General features: G+C 43.3%; 1 protein-coding gene across 13 annotated transcripts in view; it reads left to right on the plus strand.

The window, feature by feature from the left end:
- Nucleotides 1-19114, plus strand: part of WDFY3 (WD repeat and FYVE domain containing 3) — a 379376-nt gene that overhangs the window by 83636 nt on the left and 276626 nt on the right. For 10 of the 13 annotated variants that reach the window (XR_003096142.1, XM_025215013.1, XM_025215023.1 and 7 more), the window contains 2 exons: nt 1526-1641; nt 17421-17631. Coding sequence is in view for 12 of the 13 variants with exons in the window: in XM_025215013.1 (XP_025070798.1) it covers nt 1628-1641; nt 17421-17631 (225 nt within the window). In the remaining variant the exon portion in view is untranslated. Of the gene's footprint in view, nt 1-1525; nt 1642-5465; nt 5486-17420; nt 17632-19114 lie in introns of those variants that run through there. The other 3 variants (XM_025215017.1, XM_025215016.1, XM_025215018.1) reach the window with 2 other exon arrangements.

Genomic DNA, 19114 nt, shown 5'->3' on the forward strand with positions numbered 1-19114 from the left:
GTGGCAGCTGCTGCTGCTCTGTCTTCGTCCGCCAGGGGTACACTGCTCTGTGTCCAGCCACTGGGGGTACGCTGATCCAAAAAGGTTGAAAACCCCTGTCTTAAAGTGTTACAGAAACCAGAACGCTGCCATGTTGATATGGTTAGTCTAGCATTGATGACTGTACACTTTGCTACTTAGCATTCGTGTAAATGAAGATGGTGTGTTCATCCCTTTTAGGGTAGTTTCTATAGACAGCCAATATTTTGAACTCAGTATTGGCAATACAGATATTGCAATTTTTGTGCTTCACTCTTTACAGTACTAGAATGGCATTTGTTTCTTAATGATTTAAATTGCAAAACTTTAAAATGAAATTTTAATATGTAAACTACAGGCATCACTCCAAAACTTACAGAATCAGAAAGATTTCCTCACATTACTAATGAGTTGTTTTTATTTAGTCTTATACCTTCTTAAAAATGTTGTCTCTGTTTGGTCTGACAGGCCTCAAGGGCCTTTAACTGCCTTGACTAAAAAAAAGTAAAAACATGCATTTGATTTGATTTGCTTTTTGCTAATTGGCAGTTGAAGTATAGGTAACCGCTTGAGCAATGGAATATGAGATTCCATCCCTACCTCAATCAGGAGGGAAGTATATATTGGCATGGAGGCATCTGATCATTGATCCTATGACCCCAGCTGACTTCCTGCCCTTTGGGCGGAGGGCTGGACTCGATGATCTTCCGAGGTCCCTTCCAGCCCTGATGTCTATGAATCTATGAATCTGAGAAGCTTGCCCAGCTGCTGTCCTGCCAGCTAACAGAGGACTATGTTTACCAGGGATGCATACATTTAAAAAAAAAAAAAGATAAATATTTGTTTCTGTAGAAATTACTTCAATAAATGTCACATGGCGAGTTTCACAAAGCTTGTCAGGCATGCAGACTTCAGATAGATTTACAATTGGACCAAATTATCTGCCCTTGAGGTGTGCGTAAATTAAGGGCAAGGTATGACCTTGCTTTTTAGGTAAACTAGGAATGACGATCTCTCATCTTACCCCCTCTTCTGTTGTTGTTTGATGTGATTCTCTTTCTGAATTTATTCCAAAAACAGCTTAATTTTCACAGTGAGGAAACAATCTGGGAAGCTTCCATGACATTGTCTAAACCCTGTTTTAAACAAATGACTAATTTCTTGCTCAGTATTTACAAGAAAAAAATTGTCTTTTTGTTTGTGTTGGCATAAAATGTCATGAAAAGAGAGGAAATGGGAATATACATTTCAAGCAGAAAATTGAAAGCTTGGGGAGGGGACTTAAATGCATACATGCAGTAATCACTTTTAGTTTTTTAATCCTTTATGCAATCATTCCTGTTGATTCCGGATCATTTGTGGGTTCAGCAAACACGATGTAAAATCAAGTGGAAGTATCTCTTTGGGCCAGGAAGCGTTAGGACGGAGGAAGTTTTGAAGGAAGTCTAGTAGAAGGCATTGTTTTAGGAGTATTTTTAAGGCAACCTTCTGTGTGTGCTTCTTCTAGATAGTAAGAAAACCAAACCTCAGAGAAGTTGAAGGAATAAAGTCTTGAAAAAATAAGTGGACATTGGCCCTACTGAAATCAGAGTAGGGATGCAACCTCTTCATGAGTGAAATTAGGTATGTGATGTTAAATTTTTAGGTTTGTTTTGTTTTAATTTCCTTCCTTACTGCACCTATAACTCAGCCATGTGCTTGTTTTGACTAAATACTGCTATCTTAGTCTTTGTATTCACAATGTTTTTCATTTGGAATTTGTATTTATACAGATTTGTACAAATGTATATACATAGTTTTATTTGTAATGTTATGAAACCAAAACTAAAGCCTTGGACAAATATGAAGTTTGGAACTTGGATTGTTAGAAGTTTGTATATACCTGGAACTTTAAAGTGTCTGTCAGCAGAGATGAAATGGTATAAAAAGAACATCTTCACTATCCAAGAGGTAAGATTGTCTGAATAAGGGGATGTTAGGCCAGGAAACAAATGACTAATTTGTTTCCTCCAGCGTGGTGTGCGGCGTGGGGAGCAAGGCTTGGGGCCAGGCCGGGCCAAGTGCTGGCGCTGGTGGCGCTGGGCTGCGCCGTGTGGGCTGGGGCTGCCTTAGGGCTTTGGAGCTGGGCCACCCGCCTGGTGACGCTGCACCCCGCAACTAGCGAGCATCTTTTGCACCACTGTTCTGTGGTGCAAAAGATGCTCATAATATGGGTACAGAGGTTATAGTGGAGAACAAATATCTAACTTCAGTCAAGAAGGTAGAGTTGGTAAACGAAAGATGCTTGCAGTTGAGAGAGAGAGAGAGAGAGAGAGAGTGTGTGATATCTGCTTGGTCAATTGTCTATGCCCCTGCAAAGGATGAATGCAAAGACATGAACTTTATGAAAAACTAAAGCAGTCTGTGAAAAGTTACAGAAGGGAAAACAGTGGCAGTGGGAAGGGATCAGGTGGCCCCTCCACATGCTTGCACCCCCCGCTTTTTTTCACTCTATAGCTTTTCTGCTGCTGCGCAGCCCCCCCCCCCCCGTTACTGTCTGGCACTGCTCAGGCTCTGTTCCGTGCTATGTCACAGACCACAGCATGTGGAAGCATGATCTGTGCTGTGCTTGACAGTTGCGGGGTGGGGGGGGAAGCTATGCTGTCTGACAGTAGCTGGGGAGGGGGGGAATGAAGGGGCAGGGACTGAAGCCACAGAGGACAAGTATAGGATGGGGCAGGAGGCTGTTGTGGGTCTGACTCTGGCCCCAACCCAGGCTCAGGGCCAGAAAAGACTTGTCTTGAGTAAGATAAGATTTCAGAGAATGAAATATGCAGCATATCACAAGAACTAGTGAGAGGATGCATGAGACACAGATTTTGGAAGTTGAGGTGGGGGGTAGCAGACCTCAAGGCAATAATAACATAAAAACTGATCCAGAAGGGATAGACCAAGATGGAAGTGGAAGGAGGTTTCACAAGATAGGAGAAGATGGAAGGTTGTAGTTAAGGTGGTTATAGGCTTCTGACGGCTGAGAAATCAGAGAGTCTTTATTTTTATTTGCACTTTAATTAGTATGACTTGTTTGTTGGTCATTAGGTTTAAGTGTAGATACCAGTTGTTTTACTAGAGAGAGTTTTATGACGACTAGAACACACAATGCTAGACTTCAACATAACCACTATTTTCTTCTCACAGCTGATACGGACTTCAATTTTGCTAGCCATAGGACACAGTTTGCCTTCTTGTCTACAGTATCAATTTTTCATGTGTCAAAGGATCTTAAATAAGAATAAATTCATTATTACTTATGAAGTCTAGCATTATGTACACTAGTTGTCCTAAAACTTTAATAAATTTGCCCTTAAATGCTGTTTACAAATTGTTTCTATTATACCTGCAACCTAAGTTGTTAAAGTTTAACAGTGCACAAGGACTTTATGAAGACCCTGTATATATAATTACAGTGTGTGTGTGTGTGTCTGTGCTAAAGCAACAGAAAACAGCTTTTATTTACCCTGGAAGAAGTATTGATATAATATAATTTGCATGAAGTGTGAAACAACAGAGGCTATTGAGGATAAGAGCCTACCCCAGAGATGAGCTGTTTTACTTGGATCTGCCTCAGTATGTGGAGACTAACCCAGGAGCCCTGCAGGCAGGGTACACTTGGCCAGGCAGATGGGATGGGGCCATGGGCAGGTGGGGCCAGTGCAGGGACTGTGATCATGAGTCGGTGACAGTGCAAGGCTGGGGGGGCCCTGGGGCAGAGCTGCAATCTGCTCCCCTCACATCCCTCTGATGGGCGCCAGTTGTACAGGCAGGGGGGGACTCAGCCCTGTGCTTTTCAGCACTCTGTGATCCTTGTCCCCAGGCTCAGCCCTGGTCCCTGCCCAACCCACCCATTTCACTCCCAGACGCTAGTCCCCACCTGCTCGCAGCCCCATCTCTTCTGCCCAGCTGTGTGCACCCTGCCCATGGGGTCCTGGTCTGGTCTCCCTGGAGACCCCTCCTGCCTGCTTTGCCTGGTGTGCAGGGTGGACAGGCCAGGGCACCCAGAAAAGTGCAGCCAGGGCCAGCAGTGACTCAGTGGCAGCTGGCAGGAGCTGCCGCTGCCAGGAAGCAGTCTGGCTGCTATGCCAATCCAACCCTGTTGTGCACCCAGGGGCAGCAGGATGGGCTGCATGCTCCATGGCACAAACCAAGGGATTCATAGATGTTTGGGTTGGAAGGGACCTTAGTAGATCATGGAGTCCAACCCCCTGCCATGGGCAGGAGAGAGCACTGGGATCAGACGACCCTAGCCAGGTGTATGTCCAGCCTCCTCTTCAGAACCCCCAAGGTAGGGGAGAACAACACCTCCCTTGCAAGCCTTCCCTTGAAGCCAGGTTCTGGCAGCCCTTGCAGACAAAAACAATATCTTAAATCATGACAAATTACAGTTCGGTGTACCGGTTTGATAAGGTCATCACTGCAGGCTGGATAGAATCCCATGGCAGATCGGATCCGGCCTGTGGGCCATATTTTGCCCACTCCTGCTGTAGCACCTGAATTGAAATCATACTCAAGGTCTTGGTTCTTATCTTCAGAATGCTTATTGTCTTGCTCCCACAATTTCTAAAAGGATAACTATAAAGGGTCAAGGTAATTTTAAATGTGGATTAAGTAGCTGCTTGGTTTGCTTGCCTGGCTGTTATGCATACATGTTTAATTACTTACAAGAATAATTCAGTATGCAAATGGTGCAGTACACCAAGGATCTTTTAAAAATATGGTATCAGCAAAGTAAAGACTTCTTAAAGGCTTTTTCCCCCAAAGGAAGGATAAATAGGACAAAAATACAGCTAATAGATTGAATAGTCTATTTTTAAGACATCTGGGGAAGTAGTATAGGCTTAGCCAATAGGCCACTCCTTTGTTAAACGACATGGATTCTGTCTTGCCTTGGACATACTGTGACATCTCCATACTGCCCAAGAACATCAGCTGGAGCTTAGGACATCCCTTTTTTCTTAGCCTGTGGAACAAAGCAAGTATTCCCTTGTTTTGTGATCTGTAAATTAAAAGCACTGTTTGAAAGTCATACATCAGTTTTTCGTAGTTTCAAGGCATGTTAGCATTCAACTTTATTATCAAATACACTGAGGAAAAAGCAGTTGGAAAAAAGCCTTTAAAAACTGAGATCTTCAGAAAACATGGGTTCCATGAAGGTAGAAAGAAGTAAGATCCAAATTTAAAAACAAAAACAAATTATAGTAAAATGTTTTTATTATTTCTACTTTTAATATTGCTTTTATTATCAATCCCTTTTTAATATTGCTTGTAAATATTGCTAATGTCTTTCTATGACCAGGTAACTAACCATCTGGACAAGGGACACGAGGTTGATGTCACTTGCTTAGAATTCAGTAAAGCCTTTTGATTCTGTTTTCCACAGGATACTCTCAATCAAACTGGAGGGTACTGGACTGAACCAGTCTACAGTGAGGTGGGTGGAAAACTGGCTTAGAGGCTGGGATGGCCTCATCCTGGAGGGCCATCTTCAGTGGTGTCCCCCAGGGATCGGTGCTTGGACCCATGCTTTTTAACATATATTTAGTAATGACTTGGATGAGGGTGTGGGAAGCTCAACGATTAAGTTTGCGGATGACACCAAGCTGTGGGGAAATGCTGGTGCATCAGAGGATAGGGTAAGGATCCAGGATGACCTTGACAAACTGGTTCTATGGGCTGAACAGAATCAGATGAAGTTTAACAGGGAGAAGTGCAGGGTTCTTCATCTGGGTAGGAAGAACCTACACCATAACTACACTACGGGTGGTGGTCCACTGGCTGGCACAGCATCTGAGTGAGACCTGGGGGTTACAATCGATCAGAAGATGAACATGAGCCAACAGTGTGATAGGGTTGCCAGCAGGGCAAATAGAACTCTGGTGTGCATCAGCTGATATGTTGCCAATAGATCCAGGGAAGTGCTCCTCCCTCTCTACTTGGCACTGGTGAGCCCTCAGCTGGAGTACTGTATGTCCACTTCTGGGCACTGCACTTCAAGAAGGACATGGATAAGCTCGAGAGGGTACAAAGAAAGGTCACCTGCATGGCCAAGGGCATGGAGGATAGGCCCAAAGAGAAGAGATTCCAGTAACTGGGCCTGTTCAGTCTGAGTAAGAGAAGGCTTGAGAGGTGACTTGATAGCTGCCTACGAGTACATCAGAGATGAGCACCAAGATCTAGGGGAGCAACTCCTTCGGGAAGGAACCTCAAGGGAGGACAAGGACCAATGGGCCTAAGCTGATAGAAGGTAAATTCAGGCTGGACATAAGAAAAAACATTTTCTCTGTAAGGGTCACCAGAATTCGGAACACACTCCCGGCAGAGGTGGTACAGTCACCATCCTTGGAGGTGTTCAAGATGAGGCTGGACAAGCATCTTGCTGAGCTCATATGAGCCCAATAACTTTTTGCCCATGGCAGGGGACTGGACTCGATGATCTTACAGATCCTTTCCAGTCCTTCAATTCTACGATTCTAGAAAATACAAATATTTGCCAGATTCAACATTTAGCATTCAACTGAACAATTACTGTACACATTAAACATAAATTTTAGTATTTTATATAGAAATTGGTTGATGGGTAGATCTTAATTTGGTCAAATCTGAAACAAATGGTTTAATTCTTACCTTTACTAATGTGAAGCTTGCTTAGAGACAGAATTTGAGGCCCGAAGAATATAGAGACTGCACTTAAGGTTTTTTTCCCCCTTTTTCTTCAACCTTGTGTCATTTTTGTATGTAAAGGAATAAACATACTCAAAAGAATTTTAAAAAATCCAAAGATGTAATTATTAGTGTTCAGAGTGGGGGAAAAAACTAATCGATGAATCTGCTGTGCATTGATAAGAGGATACAGTTAAGGTGCTTATGCCGCCTTAAGTCTACATAAGAGGTGTAAGCAAGTCAACACATTTGAAGAAAAAAAAGGAAATTTTACAAACTACTGTTGTACTATTTGAAATAGAACGTGGTAGGAAATGTTACCTTCTGGAAGCAGAATTTAAAATGTTTATTTGAATAGTGGGAGTCATGCTGAGATGCAGGGGGAAAAAGTACATTTTCTAAAAAAAAAAAAACCCCAAAAAGCCTACATTGAGAGCTGCATATGCACCGCTGACAGGAGTGTTGATTTAACTTCTCTTCTATGATAAATAAAGATATAGGAAGCAAACTGTAAACATATATCATTTGGCAGCCAGAATTGTATCCTAGATATTATGGAAGCAGTGCTGCTGCTGCTTGGCAAAGAAGGTTCAAATTCTGATTTAAGGACTGGATTTAATAAGTTTTATGGTTTTATGCAATGCCTGAACAGAAATAATAAAGTCTTAAATTCCATTTCCACCTATATACTTTCAGCAGTAGTCATGCAAATTTTATAATTCTTATTGCCATTTTTTGGGTAATAGTCTACTTAATGCATACCAGGCAACTGCTGAACATGATGTTAGCCCTACGTTTTTGCCTGTTTATATTAGAACAGTCTCTCAGTTTCTATGTTTCAGTTAAGGGCAGAAACTGCTTAAGTTTAAAGGAAGTCTTTGGCCTACTCTCTATTTCATAAGGTAATCTTGACTCCATTTAACTACATAATTGGTGAAACAGCCATCAATTTCAAGGCCTCAAAAGCGTCCTGGAACTAACTAGGCTTTTTCAATTTCAAGGCTGTTACTAGACACAGGAGGAACTCTGAGAAATAAGGTAAGGAACATTAATGAATAGTCTGAAAGGCTTTAGCCCCTTTTGTCCCTGTAGTTAATAGGCATTGCATACACTGAGTTTGAATAAGTGTATAGCTTGTTTTCAGTCCGGAGGCTGTGCACCTAATCAAATACATTCATTGTTATGAGAAAAACAGAAATATGCTGTATATGGGATAATGGTACATGAAGCCTGGAGGCATTATATGCACATTTAGAAAATTCAGTCTTTAAAAACAAGTAGATAATTTAAAAAAAATAATTATTATTTGCCTTGACAGTTTTTGGATTACCAGGTACTAATTTTAGTTGTCTGAATATTAGGCCCCCGCTATACATTACAGGTACTGCACAAATAACTGGGTATCACACAAATCATTTTGCCATTACTTTGAGACCAGTTCTGTGTGCAGAGAAGCTATTGCACAATAAAAAGTTAAAACCAGTTCTAGAAAGAAAATTGTTCTCCTGTTAAAATTGGGGGTGGGGTAGGGGGAATGAGCGGAATTTGTCCTTTATTCAGGGGTGCAGGTCATCAGCATTTCATAAGGACAACCTGGGGCTCCAAAGGAAAAAGTAGAGTAGTAGTTCTCAACGTTTTTGGACTCGAGGCACCCCTCACTGGGCTTGAAGCACCCCTCATTAGGCTCGATGTCCTCCATAACTTTTGTGAATTAAGTGGCACCCAATTTCAAATGAATTTTTATATTACAGTGCTTATACAGGGGCTGAGCAGTAGGGGTGGGAGGTGGTCCAGACAGGTACAAGCATTAGCTGGGCTTACCTGTTTATCTCCTCACACCTCATAGCACTCTTGAAAAAATCTGGCATCACCCCAGGGTGCATCCTGGCTGAGAATCACTGGTATATAGTGGATTTGTTTGTTAGAAATGTTAGGATTACTGTGTAAATACTTCAAATGAATAGGTCACTTCTTACTACCTCTTCTTGCCCATCAAAAGGTAAAATGTTCATCTACAGAGTTTATTTTTCATGTGGTTGCTTGACCTTTCTCTTGACAAAACTAACAGCAAGGTATCTAAGTATTTTTTGATATTTGATTCTGAAATGTAACCCAAAAAAGAATTAAAAATCCAGGTCCATTAGCTTCTCCTAGTAGCTAATCTAGATGTGTCTAGATTAATTTTGCCAGTTTTCTACTATAAAACACAAAGGAAATAAATGATTTTAAAGACAGACTTAGTTTTGTTTCCTTTTTTAATTAGTGGTATCATTTTAAATGCCAGTGCAATGGTAGAAAAAATACTCCTGACTAATTACAATGAAGATAATTATCTATTGCTTATTTAAGTAACACCCTTTTGAAGCTGTAGATGCGTTGCTTGGACCTATAATAGCTATTGTGAAACTAAATACAGAGTGGATTGTGTAGCTTCTATCAGTTTAGTTTTCTTTTAAGAAATGTTTTGATATCTCCAATGATATTACCCCTCCATTACCGTACCCTAATTGTTCCTCATTACTGTGTATATACAATATACTGTTGTTTTATTATGAACCTGTGAACTTTTTGATATGTTTATTTTATGAAGTGTGCCTACTGCATAAGCAGTCTGCCTCCTGTTTGCCTTTAAAGCTTAATAACTGTTAATAATGGATGCCACTGTCTCATTCATATAAAAGTGAGGAGGTATCCTTTGTAATAGTTACAGTAAGTGTTCCTTGTCTATGTATCAGATCAGCTCTTAGGGAATTCAACAATTATTTTCGTATGTTAGTTTCTAGAGAAGAAAGGGGGACTAAAGACTCAGCAGAGAACTGTGGATTTTTATTTCAGGGCATCTTTTTATGCCACAAAGACAGACTCATTTGAAGTGTAGAGAAATTAGGAAGCAGTAATGCAAAACCATTAACACATGACTGTCTTTCAGTCAATAGAAGAAAATGAGGGAATGATTAACATAATATTATCTTGCTGACAAGTTGAAGTCCCTTTGACTATAGGCTTAAATATCTGTTGCTTCTAACTCTAGCACTGACCAGTGTTGGAAGTATTTTTCTAACGGCACTAATTATTATTGACTTCTCAAGACTGGAAAAATCATCTCACCATTTAGATGACAAATAATAGCATCAGTTTTTGCTGTAACCATTCCTATCCCAGACAACCTAGTTAATATATGTTGCGTCTCAGGGCTCTTAATAAGCATGCTTTGCCAAACCCTTGTCAGTTGACAAGTCTCTGAGATTGTCAGAAGCTACGAGTCACAAGTCAGTCCTCCCAGACCTTGTGTGTCATTTTGAGTAATTAACTGTCTTGGCCTACTATTGGCACTGGAGAGGATTCTGCTAGATTGGTTTGGACTCCTTTTTCTTTTGGTGAATTTCTTGAGGCTCCAGGCAAACCAGCAAATCATCTTTCCTGCAACTTATTTTTTCCGTAGCCTTTCTCTTTTCCTGTGCACCTTCCCATCTCCTTATTTCTTAGGGCAGCAGCCACATCTGCGTGATAAATTTACCGTAATTGGCAACATTGTCCTCAAATAGGCTGTGCGTTCCAGGCACATCTTCTCTGAGATGGGAAGCAGTGCAGTTGTGTTCACCCAGCATCCTGGGTAGCCTAATTGGCCTTGTCACTCAGCAAGAAGCTCTTAAATATTTCATCAAAGCAGTGGAAGAGTAGTTTCTAGGTCACAAAACCATTCATTGTGGTTTATGGGCCATGGCAGAGTTTATCACAAAATTAACATGCTACACCTACAGGCAGTTTATCTTGTGATATTGTGGCTGGCTTATTATTTTATTTGTTAAATTTGGAACATACTTTGTGGCTGGTTTGAATCGTGCTTTGATTTGAATGTGAAGCATGTATGCTCATTCTCCTTCCCTCCCTTCTGTCTTACCCCCACCAAAAGGGAGGGGAGCAGGAACCAAACAGGCTGTCCTTCAAAGGTCTGGGCACTTGGGAAATCCTGTCTTGGGGACCAGCTCCTTGATGCTGGGCTCCCCATGCACCAGGAAATTTAAACACGTGCCAAGGAGGGCAGCATCAAGGAACAGTTCTCCAGTGCCTGGCTGCCCGGATCTGGTCCAGGCTCCCTATATACTAGCAGATGCATGATGGGATCTGAGCCCCAGATCCCTGAAATTGCGCATTTGTCAATCTTGAACATCTGGCATGGCAGGACATGTGATTTGATTGATTGATTTTTCCAGACATGGAATAAAATCCCATCACACATTTAAATTAATGTCTGCCCATGGCCTAAGACATCCACTGACACTCTTTGAATCTTTGCTGCAATTAACTGATTCCCCTAGCTGGTGTGGTTAACAACAAGTTCAAATGGGTATCGAGCATCTGCTGTCAGGACAGGTTTGAGGAGTCCTGCATTCTCCTTTGGATGCTACCTTTTCTGCATCTTTGTATAAAAGATTGGTTTTCTAACATTTTGACATTTGGAAGAAACAGATGATTTTACACTTAAGTTACAATTTTTTTTTCTCTCCACTATAAACAGTTGCTTAATTGCTGTTCAGGCAGCTGCCCTCCAATTTTATCTGTACAAACTTATGTAAAATACATAATGTATTAAGTAGCATTATCTAAATTGACACGATTGTTATCTAAATTGACCATGACATCTTTCTTTCGTTGTATATAATTGGGTAAAAAGTAATGAATTATAATTAAGTATCTGAAATTGAGGAGCTAGACAGCCAATTTCACGGGTTGATCACAGGGTCGGCTGCCATTTTTGTGGGCTTATTGTGGCGGAGTCCCCCTGTACCTCTGGCCAAGGGGCCCTGGTGGCCCTTTCCCTCGCTGCTGATTGGCCAAGAGGACTCTGTTACACAGCCCCACCCCTCTCTACTGATGGGTGGTGAGGGGTTGGTCTGCATGACTGGAAGCCCCTATAGCCAGTCAGCAGCAAGGGGTGCGGAGGGCCTGTCACACTGGCAGCTCCCTGTGCCTATCCCTTGGCCAGCTGTTAGACCAGGCTGCAGTGGCCATGAGGGCCACTGGCTCCTACTGGGGAGCTGGCATTTTATTTTTAGTAAGATGTCCTTCCCCCTGACTCCCCACAGATTTTGCAGACTATGCCCGATTTTTGCAGTTTCTGCAAAATTGCGAATTAAATATCTAATTATAACCATTGTAGAAATGCTGCATGAAACAAGGATGAATTATATTGCAAAGATAAAAGTTAACATGTCTCAAATTTTAATCATGTTTATAATTCAGTGAGTAAATATTCCAGACTCTTACTATTCACTTTCCTTATGGAGCCATAATTAGACTAGATAATTAGTGAAAATTATTGAATCTTTTCATTTGAGATGTTTCAACTGAGACTAGAACAGCCAAACATGAAGAAGCCAAACTTTAGACTGTTGATTCTGTGATCTTTGGGGACAGATCTGGGTAAGTGAGGAAAGTCAGGGTTTTCCTGCTTATCCATACCCACCCCTGGGATCTCCAGGGACTCCTCTGCCTAAGGGGGAAAGTCAGAGTTTTCATGCCTAACTAAACAGATTTCTGGAGAGCCCAGAGGCAGGTCTGAGTAAGCAGGTCCCAGCATGGAGGGCCAGGGTGCCAGGTATTCCCTGGAACTACTTTTTGTCATGCCACTAATTTGCCTCTGATACGGTGCTGCACAGAATAGGGATGTGGCTTTTGCTAACCATTTGTGCTGCCATAATTTTTATGGTGGTGGGACTGCAACCAGTACCATGGCACGGAAGTTTGGTGCCTGGGGCAAAGCCAGCAGCAGCAGCCTTCCCTCGCCCCACACACAGATCCAGGGGGCACATGCCCACCCCCCAATGTTTGCCTGGGAGTGCATGCAGCAACAGGAGCCACCCTCCCCTTGTCCTCGCAGCCCCCGAAACGGGCCACTCGTGGCTCCGTCCTGCACCCTTCCCCATCTGGGCAGTGTCTGTTGGTGCCCCTTTGCTTCGGCCCCCAGGGCGGTCGCCCCACTTGCCCCCCCCTTGCTATGGCACTGACTGTAATGTCAGGCGATACGCATCTGTTTCTACCCTTAGTGATTTTTTTTTTGCATGTTGTCTATAGCAGGCTCTGGAAAGCAGCTCTGCATTGATTATATGTACTCTGTAATATGCAAAGCAGGAAAGTAATTCATCTGGTTATATCAGTGGAAAGTCCTAATGCAGATGTGCTACATGAACAGAGCAGGATTTATGTCAGTATGGCTTAATATGATATATTACCAGGTTAAGGTGCATGGACGAAAGCCGTATTTATATCCAGTACAGCAATCTGCATTAGGAATTTGACCTGGTATAATTTCGCTACTGTTCTTGCATAAATTCCTTTAATACCGGTCTCTCTCTGTTTGGAGCCTTCAGATTTGTGAAAGGAAAGATACAGAAGAGTATAAAAGCAATTTGTGTAAATGTTTGACTCTTTTTCTAGAAGTCTACTGCAAATGGTGGATTCCATGAAGTGTCCTGGCTGTAATGGCATATACACAGATTTATTCATTTGTTTGTTTCCTTGCTGTACAGATTAACTGACTGAGAAATGTTTAATACCATCAGAAATTTGGCAAGTAAAATATGGAGACCTATATCAGGCAGTTTAGGTGTTGACTTGTCCTTTAGTACTGTAGCATCTATGCATTCAAGTGCAGTGAATTGATCTTCAGATACTCAGGTTAGATCAGGGAACTTGCAAGGAAGTTGAATCGAAGAACTGTTGTCCATGGGCGCACAAGAATTTTGTAGAACTGGAATGGAATCCAATCTTAAGAATTTTTTAAGCTTTTCTTTTAGATGAGGGATCATTCAGAGCTGCCCAGTGCAAGGTTATGTTTCTTTTCAGCCTATCCATATTTTAAATGGGTTTGGATGTGTTTACTCTATTATCTGTCTCAGTCAAGGTCTTCATGATTTGCAATAACTTTTAAGTCGGTGCTAAATACGGGAAGGTGTGTAGGGGTTAAGTTCTTTCATAGCACACAGTTTAGCTAGGCTTGACAAGGCAGTCTTAATACCTTGTGGTTAGGGTATGTTTATGAAGAATGTGAAAGACACCTCTGCCCACTGAGTTAATAAGCAGAAGATCTAAGATTGCTACCAAATATTTCTCTCTTCCCTTGACAACATTTTGCTTTGTTGCTATCCTGCATGCAAACATGAAGTTATTATGTTGTTTTATTTAGAGTTCTCAGCATTTCCTGCCTATATACTGAAAGCAAAATGTCAGGTTTCATTAAGATGAAACAAAACAAATGAGTTTGTTCATCTGTGAAGAGCTGTATTCTAAAATGTCCCTATTTATTTTGAAGCAGAATAATCTATTTTGATTTTTCTGGATTTTACATATTAGAACAAGCAACTGAAGTAACATCATTAAGTCTCATGAAAAGTTTGGGAGAGCTTTGGCCTCTTCTGAAAATTGCACTGTCTGTTTCAACTTGAAACATATTTGGATGTAACATACTGTTCTGATTTGAAATTTATTACAGGCCTTACTTTTTCTAAAGCTGATGAAATGAAAACATTACAGGGTTGTCTTATCATGTTTCCTTAGAGACAAAGCCAAAGAGAATCTCAAGTTTAGGATGATAATTTCTGACTTTTGTATGAGTTCTTGTTTTTGTGTGTACATTTTTCATATTATATTGAAGTCTTCCTTAGCATTAGGTATGGTCTATTTCTGATTTTTTGCTTTTTTGCAGTCGGGCAGAATGCTATGATAGAACTGCAATATTAGGTGTCTTACTGAATTATTAATTATGGATGTGTGAAATATTCATGCAAGCAGGCAGAGGGGTCTTTTTAGGTCTCATACGCTTTTTATTTTTCATTTTATTAGTAATTATTCACAGTAATTTGATATGGATACTTTATTTTCTAGATTGCAGGTTCATATTTAGGTAGATATGGAGGTAAAAGTCTCTGTGTACTTCTTCCGTTGCATGCAAATACAAAGGTGATGTTAGGCCTTTTTGCCACTGCATCACATAAGGATTTTGCATTGACAGATGGACATATGTTACAGTAGTGTGGTGTTGCTTGGGGGAAAAACAGCCATAAGAATACACTAGTGTAAGTGTGTTCTTACATGTGCCCATTCTTATCTTGGAATACCTGTTAGCTTAATGCAGACAGGCTGTCTGTTCTTCTGTCCCCTGCCACATAGTGGCGAGGTGCTATAATTGTGCCTAGTGCAACAGCTACCGTGGAAGATCTGGTCATCTCTGGTTTCTGGATTCCAGTATTGATTACACTGGTGCAGAAAAGCAGTGTAGTTTATGCTGGGTTTAATGAATTCTCTGTCCAAGCCCTGCATAGCTTGTCCATAATGGCCTCTAAATTGTTTTTAGAACCTTTTTTTTAGGTTGGAGTTCTCCATTCTGGAGATGTAGCTTGTAGGCCTGTGCAAATAGGGAAGTATTTGATTCAGATTTGGTCAATTTGGAGGACAGTGATTCAGTTCAGAGATTCGGATCATCCTCCTGAATTGATTCGGCTGAATCAGCTTCAGAAGATTCGGCGAGATTCAGTGATTCGGATTGGCTGGGGAGAGGCAGGCACAGCTGGGCAGCTCCTTTGGCTGTGCCTGCCTCCCCCCTCGGGGGGGGGGGGGAGCCATGGGAGAAGCCCCCAGGCCTCCCCTCCCCAGCCCCATCCCCTGCCTAGCCTAGCCTCCCCAGAGCTTTATTTAAAAAAAAGAAGAAAAAAATCCCCACACTCACCAGCTGCGGCAGCAGGGATCAGGGCCTCTGGGTACTTGTGGCAGAGCCCCCCCACACACAGTGGGGGGCAGCAGGGATTCCCCCCCCCCACCCCGCACTTGTACGGCAGCTGCCCCATTGCGCGGGTGCAGCGCGACTCGGCAGGATGCTGCGCACTGTCTGGGAGCTGGGGCTGCTGGGGCTCAGTGGTTCTGAGCTCTGGTTGACACGTGGAGCCACCCCAGCTCCCAGGCGAATCGAGCCAGGAGCTGGGGAGCCGAGCCGGCTTGAATCCCCATCCCCCAGTTAGATTCTTCAGCTCCCTGTTCGATTTGGTGGTGAGCTGGGTTGGCTCCGTGTGTCAGCCGGAGCCTGGCACCACTCAGTCCCAGCGGCCCCAGCTCCCAAGCGGTGCGCAGACCCGTGCTGAGCCGTGCTGCACCTGCACCATGGGGCAGCTGCTGTGCAGGTGCCAGGTGAGGGGGGCAATCCCCACTGACCCGTGCTGCACAGGAGGGCTCTGCCACGAGCGCCCAGAGGCCCTGATCCCCTCTGCTGCAGCTAGTGCATGCTGGGAGGCTGGGCCAGGCCGGAGATGGAGCTGGGCAGGGCAGCCATGGGGGCTTTTCCCCCAGCTCCCCTGGCTGTGCCTGCCTCTGCCCCGGTGGGGGAAGCCATGGGGGCTATGCCCTGCTTCTGCTTACCCAGCCAGTATGGGAGGGGGCCAGTGCAGGTGTGGTTTGCTCTGGGCGGTAGCGGGGCATAGCCCTTGCTCCCAGCGCTGTTGTGCCCACATCAGTGCTGGGAGCAGGGACTCTGCCCTGTCTCCGCTTGCCAGCCGGCGCGGAATGCAGGTGTGGCAGCGCTCTGAGCGGGGGCCAGACCTTGCTGCTGCTTGCCCCTTCCGCCTGGAGCGAGCCGTGTCCGCATCCTGGCCCCCTCCCCTCCCAGCTGGGCAAGCACCAGCAGGGCAGAGCCCCCGTTCCTAGCGCTGCTGCGCCCACATCCCATGCCCCGCTTCCCCCCTCCCCAAGTAATGTTCCTCCCTGCTCTCTGGCTGGGCAGCTTGTCCCAGCCCCTTCCCCATGCCCTTTCCCTCCTCCAACCCCAACAGACTTACCAGCTGGAGGCAGCTGTTAGCTGCCTGTTTAGTCTATGGCTGAATCTCCGAATCGGCTGAATTTTTTTTTTCTGAAGTTTTTCCGAATTAATTTGGAGCTTTTACTTGGTCTCCTGATTCGATGCAGATTCGGAGATTCAGCCCTCGAATCGGGCTGCATCTCCTCTGAATCGAATCAGCTACTGAAGCTTCACACAGTCCTAGTAGCTTGCTTGCATTCTTTGTTTCTAGCAATGTAATGCTAATTATAAATGCTTGCCTGGCTTAAGAAGGTTGTTTCACAGAGTTGTTGTCTGGGCTGTAGAAATTTCCCTTGGTCTGCTGTTTCCTGCAGTACATTCAGGATGTGAAATGAAAACCATTGTTTTTGGAAGCCTGTACACTGAGATAGAAAAAAGAGGGTAATTCTGTAGTTAGTCTCATCGTAGAGCAAATATCTTGGTGTTTTGAATTGACTCGTGATTGAATTGTATAGCTTACAATTTGGTGTACGCAATCATAGATTCTAGAATTATTTTGGTAAAGATTTACGATAAATTAGTTTGTTCTGGAATGTATCGGTCTTTCAATCTCAGAAATAAGCAGTGCTTGTCAACACAGTATACCTAATCGGCTATATTCTATATTGTGGGAGTTAGCAATTTCTTTTCTGGTTCCTGGCGTTACCAACTTGAAGCCTGAAATTAAAAGATCCAGTTTTCCTCCTCCTGACATGTAACGTTAGATTCGTATTGCATAAAATTATCTTGTACTTTCAATAAAAGTAGCTGCTGTCTTTGTGGTAGGGTTTGGGATAGTAACACTTTGAATTTCTTTTCCAAGTAGATTTGTGATCATTGCCCTAGTCTATGCACTCAACTAATTGATTTCCTCTCTAAACAGGATAGAGAGGAATTTACCAAAGTCAACAAAGATGAATATGGTGAAGAGGATCATGGGCCGGCCACGGCAGGAGGATTGCGGCCCTCAGGATAATGCTTTAGGGCTGATGCACCTGCGCCGCCTCTTCACAGAACTTTGTCATCCTCCTCGGCACATGACTCAGAAAGAACAGGAAGAGAAACTTTATATGATGCTGCCGGTGTTTAACAGGGTAAGCCAGACAATCTTCACTGTCTGTGACCACTTAGATCTATGTTTTGTAACAGTTGTTCTTCAGGATTAAAGGGTTTGGGAATACATAGCAGAAACTCAATAGGAGTTATAACTGGTTTGCTGCCAGCATATCCTTTCTCTGACATCCAGAATAATGTGTTAGGAACTTAATAAAAGGACATAAGGCAAGGATTTTTGTGGGTAATATATTTTATTAGACCAGCTGCATGGTTGGTATGGGTCTAGACAGTCTTTCAAATGCAGTGCATACTTTTTCAGGTCTCAGGTTCATGTCAATCTGGTTTTCATTTTTTTATTTATTAACACTTAATTTTAATTGGGGATCTACATGAGCATCTAGATCGGGTGGGCATTTATTTCAGCTGGAGGGCACTTAATGAGCTTTGGTGAGCTGTCGAGGGCTGCAAAGGTAGCCCTGTGCCTTGACCGGTGCCCTGCCCCCATGTCAACCTTGGGACTGGCAGTCCCATCCTTAACCCCTGACCTTTGCCACCCGAAGTCCCTCCGCTTGCTCCTGGAACTCCTCCTTTGGCAGGGGGAGGGGAGGATGGACGCCATATTAACTTTGCTGCAGTCCTTGCCGCCATGTTCAGCTCTTGCCAGAGCCGCACATTGCCAGGCAGCAGTGCCTGGGCAGGCCACGAGTGCCCTGAGGGCCCCTGTCTGCTGTTGCCGCTGTTGCTGGTGGTGGGGGTTGTGTGCCGTGGGATGTTCCCTAATGGGTGGGTGCCCAGAGGCCAGATGGAATTGCCTGGTGGGCCGGATGCTGTCCATGGGCTGTGTTTTTTGCCTGCTCCTCATCTAGATTGCCCTATAACCATGCTGCAGAACTTGCTATCATAATGGAGTTGCCTGCATGTCGAAAAGCTGAGGTTATATTCAGACCTGAGATAATTTTTATGATTCTGTGATTCTGTTTGCTCATTTTTGACAGCTGCTGCAGATCCCTCTGATAGGAGTGATGCTGTAATGCGGTGAGCGCCACAATCTCCAGAATAGAGGGGTTCTTTGTAACACTTCAGAAACTTTTGTCACTCAATTGTGCTTCTGCTTTGTCATGAGTAAATCTTTGACAACTCTTTAAGGGTGTTAAGAGAGCATCAGTTTTATGAACTCTAGTATGTCTACCCATTAAAGAGAGATGTTGAATGTAATTGTGCTTTTTTCCTGCATCCCTTTCATCATTTAATGTGCTATCAGGGAAAACTGGGACATCAGTAAAATAAAAATAAAATATTTCAGATTAGTAAATCTGAAAAAAAAAATTAGCCTTTTCCTTTTCCGAATGTTATGTATTAAGCTGGTTATGTGCTGCTTAGAACAGGGGTGGGCAAAATATGGCCTGCGGGCCACATCTGGCCCGCAAGGCCATTCTATCTGGCCCATGGGGCCCCTAAAAAATTTAGAAAATTAATATTTCTCTGCCCTTGGTTCCTGTCAAAAATGACAGGAACCAAGGG

This window comes from Alligator sinensis, unplaced genomic scaffold (genome assembly GCF_000455745.1).
Source record: "Alligator sinensis unplaced genomic scaffold, ASM45574v1 scaffold1142_1, whole genome shotgun sequence".
In the NCBI taxonomy this organism is placed as follows: Eukaryota; Metazoa; Chordata; order Crocodylia; family Alligatoridae; genus Alligator; species Alligator sinensis.